This window comes from Pholis gunnellus (genome assembly GCF_910591455.1).
Source record: "Pholis gunnellus genome assembly, chromosome: 10".
NCBI classification, from domain to species: domain Eukaryota; kingdom Metazoa; phylum Chordata; class Actinopteri; order Perciformes; family Pholidae; genus Pholis; species Pholis gunnellus.
The window spans coordinates 12,055,116-12,060,121 of record NC_136537.1 but is presented as its reverse complement, the minus strand read 5'-3'; the positions used below and the strand labels follow the sequence as shown (position 1 = coordinate 12,060,121).

The 5,006-nt window shown below is 40.9% G+C and overlaps 1 protein-coding gene across 1 annotated transcript; it reads right to left on the bottom strand.

Moving 5' to 3' along the window:
• Nucleotides 1-914: 914 nt before the first annotated feature.
• Nucleotides 915-2,854, bottom strand: LOC306701675 (protein C19orf12 homolog). The gene is made up of 3 exons (XM_079167052.1): nucleotides 2,849-2,854; nucleotides 1,329-1,489; nucleotides 915-1,209 (listed from the first exon to the last, which is right to left on the bottom strand). The coding sequence occupies exons 2-3, from the start codon at nucleotides 1,462-1,464 to the stop codon at nucleotides 965-967; spliced, it is 381 nt and encodes a 126-aa protein (XP_079023178.1). The 5' UTR covers nucleotides 1,465-1,489; nucleotides 2,849-2,854; the 3' UTR covers nucleotides 915-964.
• Between the last annotated feature and the right edge of the window lie 2,152 nt (nucleotides 2,855-5,006).

The window sequence follows — 5,006 nt, the reverse complement described above, 5'->3', positions numbered from 1 at the left end:
TGTGATAACCATCATCAATTTACATGTTTGTGACCCTTGACAAAGTTCCCTTTAGTCCCACAGAGGAGATTATTGTTTTAAATGGCTGTATAGTACCGTCTATGACAAGTAAACTGATCTTTATGTGTAAAACTGTTGGAGTTCCCCTTTAAAATGCAGTGTTAGTTAAAAGGTAATATAAATATTGCAGTATTAATGTATTAATATTAGTGCTGGGCAAGTTAACGTGTTATTATAGCGTTAACACAGTCATTCATTAACGCCGACAATTATATTATCGCACGTTAACGCATTTTTCACACCATTTTTCCTTTTTTTTATTAAGCGGACACGCGCGCGCCCCCGATCGTCTTGTTACAGGATCGTGATGAGCAATGAACAGCTGTTTGTGTGGCGTCTCTTCCGTCTCTTCCTGTTTCCTTCGCCTACATTCCCCTGGGTCCTAAGTCCCTCCATGTACAGCTTCTTATCACCCTCTATGTACCAACGTACATTTATAACAAATACCACACATATTACGGTAATCAGCATTGCATATGTGTCAGACCAAAATAGCAAAAAAAGCTAAAAATAAATGATTAATTTAAATAATTCTTTTTGAGTTTTTTAAGTTTATTTGTTTGGAATATGTATATTAATCGTATCATTTAGTTATCGCCAAACGCGCTGCGCCATCGCAAATTCGCGTTGATCACGTCTGTGCATAGACTTTGTATGTAATCTCGCCGCGTTGATCGCGTTCATCACGTTTGGTGTGAACACACCTTTAGTCCCTCCCACCAGGGATGCATGGAGAGACGCAAGGAAACCATGCGAGGACAGAGGAAACGAGGAAATATATTTTAAGAGACAGAGAACTTCTGGACTATGTTGTATGGTATCTAATTTGAACTGTTTCACTTTCCTGTTAACCTCCCATCCAAAGCTTTTACCAGTTCTACCACAGACACTAATCCACGTACACCTACGCCTTGAGCTCCTTGGAGATGTACCCGAGAAGGGTCGCCTTCAGCTTCTGCTTCAAGGTGGAGTTGTCCATCAGAGCAGTTAGCTCAATGAAATCTGTCCACTGAAGCTCTCCCAGCACGGCCAGAAGAATATCACAAAGCTTCTGCTGCTTCTGAGGACCGAGCTCCATTATGATCTGAGGCAGCGGTTTGAACTGTCCACGGGTCAGCCAGTAGCCCAGAAGGCCTCCGACAGTACTGCCTACAGGGGAAGAGGGTTTCAAACTTGTGGAATTATGATCGCACACACAAACACACACACACACACACACACACACACACGAGTGGGAGAAACTGTTGCATGCATTTTTTCCCACTTACCGACTGCGATACCAACAGGTCCCCCGACTAATCCTCCAACGAAGGCCAGACTGCCCGCTGCTGCTGCTCCCTTCCGTGAGCCTTTCACTGTGATCTGGATTTGCTGTTTGGCAGCTAACTCATAAGACAGCTTCATGACAGCTTCACGTCGATGGCACGCACTGTGGATCAGATTTATAAATTTAAGGAGACATGACAAAAATGATAACTTAAAGACACTCAGCAATCAATAAGCATAGAATAAGAAAGCAGGAAAATACTGTCAGTTTGTTCAAATACAATATTAACTCAGCTATTCACAAATCAACAATGTACAATATACTATAATATCACATCAGACACTGACACACATTATATATTGAATAGTGTGGCACACAGTGATTTTCTAATGCAATCATCTACAGATACCAGTGTGATAGCTCTGATTGCATCAGAAAGCATCATAAGCCAAAGGTTGACATCTGTAGCGCCAGTCAACAAAATAAAAGCCCTCCGGCAAAGCGTATCGTATTAACCACAGTAAACATTAACTGCTTGTGCCTTTTAGAAACTGTACCCTGTACGTATTCATGTTTAGCTTTCACACACCAATACAGGTGAAAGGTCTTCTTGTGTTGCATAATACGTGTATTACTGGTTATTGTGCAGAAGAAAAAAACTCATCTACAGATAGTTATTATGATTATTCAGTTCGGGTTTTATTGCCTCCGATTTAACAATTCTTTAGTCGGTTAACCGACTGATAGAAACATTGTTACGTGATCGACAGGAAAAAAAACTAAAATTCACTGGTTCCAGCTCATCAGATGTGACTATCTGCTGGTTTTCAATGACGGCAACCTGAATATCTCCAGGTTGGACTGAAATAATTAATTGTTAGTATCAGCTAGACTGACAGTATCATGATTTGTAGATCTAGACCTGATCAGATCTGATGTGCTGTATTGTACTTGGGGGAAGCAATCACGATTGGCGAGACAATAATAAAAAGGTCACTCTGGTTTCAGTAATCTATAACGACTAATGCTTGAGGATACAATATATTAATCAGTATCAATTTAATCCAAAATGTTTCTGTTAAAGAAATGATGACAACCCATATAACCTATTTACTTGGATATATATTATATATACACAGTATATGTGCTGTTGTGACAGTTTCCACTGTTTGTGGCAGCTGCCACAACTTAAGTACTGCCCAGAGCCTTCCACTTAGCACTTATTGTATTGTATTAGCATTTATTGTATCCGTATTAGTTTGTTGCACTTATTGTATTTGTATTAGTTTGTTTCTGAACTGTACTTTTCTTCTGGTTTTTGCTCTGGTTTATGCTCTTAGATGCTTTTGTAAAAAAGGAGATGCACTTATGACTTCTGGTGACTAGTAGTTCTCTTGAATAACTATGTTGAATACACTTATTGTAAGTCGCTTTGGATAAAAGCGTCTGCTAAATGACTGTAATGTAATGTAATGTCCTTTATAAGATCTAGAAACCCTGCACACAGTTTGAAATCCTCACCTTTGATCAACAGAGCGGTGTCTAGCTTTGTCGAGAGAGTGATCCACAGACCCGTCACTCATGGACACACTGCTGGGTTCAGGTTCAGATTCAGATAACCACTTATATTCTGTTGGAAAACTAAAAGCAGGATGAACCATGTGTGAGTGACGCATGAACCTGAAGGAGGTACCAGCCTTAGATCAGCATAAAAAGAGCCAGCAGAGCAGAGAGAGACAGAGAAAAGGGGATTTGTCCAGGGTAGAGACTGGATCATACTTATTTGAAAAAGAGGAATAGGCTGAAAGGTCTTACGTCCTTAGGGGTGACAGAAGACCCTTCTGCTATCAGAAGACAGCATGGAAAAAAGGAAAAACTCACAGCGAGAGCTGACTGAGAGAGCCTGTTAACAGCAGGAGGGTCAGCATTAGCTTTTGTAGCACTGAGTAATGTAATGTAATGTCCTTTATAAGATCTAGAAACCCTGCACACGAGGCTCTTCATCCCTCAGACTGCACACAGCCGCTCAGTGGGATGATTGAACCTTCTCTGCACAGAGAATAAATACTCCAAAGACAACATTTCTTTTCTCACATTTCCTTATTTCAGTATTATAGCACTCACTCTGTACTATTATATAGTTTCTACACCACACCGTACTAACGGGCCTTTGCTGTCCGGGTCCCTCAGCTGTGGAACACTCTTCCTGGTAATCTAAGGCCGGAAAATTCAGTCTCCTCTTTAAATCTCTTCTGAAGACTCACTTTTACTGTTTGGATTATTTTTACATGTTTATTTATTTAAAATCTTATTTTACCGCTTTGTTTTGGAAAGGTGCTATTTAAATAAATATTATCATCATCATCATCATCATCATCATCATCATCATCATCATCATCATCACCAGTTTGAAATCCTCACCTTCGATCAACAGAGCGGTATACATCTTTGTAGAGAGGGTAACCCATAGACTCGTCACTCATGGACACACTGCTGGGTTCAGGTCCAGATTCATATTCAAGTTCAGGTAACCAGTCAGATTCTGTTGGAGAACTAAAAGCAGGATGAACCATGTGTGAGTGACGTATGAACCTGAAGGAGGTACCAGCCTTACATCAGCATAAAAAGAGCCAGCAGAGCAGAGAGAGACAGAGAAAAGGGGATTTGTCCAGGGTAGAGACTGGATCATACTTATTTAAAAAAGAGGAATAGGCTGAAAGGTCTTATGTCCTTAGGGGTGACAGAAGACCCTTCTGCTATCAGAAGACAGCATGGAAAAAAAGGAAAAACTCACAGCAAGAGCTGACTGAGAGAGCCTGTTAACAGCAGGAGGGTCAGCATTAGCTTTTGTAGCACTGAGACTGTTTCATTGAATTTAAATTGTTCTATGTGATTGCTTTGGAAAAACTTATATAAAACCACAGCCTTACCATTTGTAAGTGGCTGGATCCAAACTAGAGACTAGAGTTTTTTTGATTAAGTTAACCCTCTTCCCCTGTCCGTTAACCGTGTGATACAGAAGTGACGACTGACTCTACCAGAGGAACTTAAAGGTGAGTACCCTGGGTGGTCAACCGACGGAGTGACCGCCATGGTAGGTGCGCAGGGGCAGGATCCGTTCATGCTACAGTATCCATGATGAATCGATGATCAACAGAATTAGGGCTAGAATCACAAGTTGAAGGACAGCGTTGAACATGGAGGAACCGATGGCGGATGTGTGTCTGCAACAGCTTCTGAACTTCTGGAACGTTAAACGAGAAAGTGATGGAGTGACCCGGACATAAGGACTGTGTGGAGAACATATTGGTGTGTAATAGAGTGCTAGATTAGGCAGCGCATGAACAGCATGATGGGTGGGGCGTAGCGGCGTCCTTTGTTGATTCAGAAAATGACTGAAAGGTTTTCAGTGTAAGAAGGATGGACTTGATGGACTGCTGCTACTATGGGATAGATTTCATAGAGCAAAGAGGAAACGACTTGGCATTCACTTGAAAGCTCAGAGAACCATTCTGCTTATATGCATACATTGATTTATTCAACTTTTATTTCGGACTCATGAGTCCATATACTACATTCTTACTACATAGATGAAGTTATTTATTAACAGAGTAGAAATGGTCCTTTGATCTATGAGAGCACTTTGACCAACAGAGGCCTCAATAAACTACCTGACCTT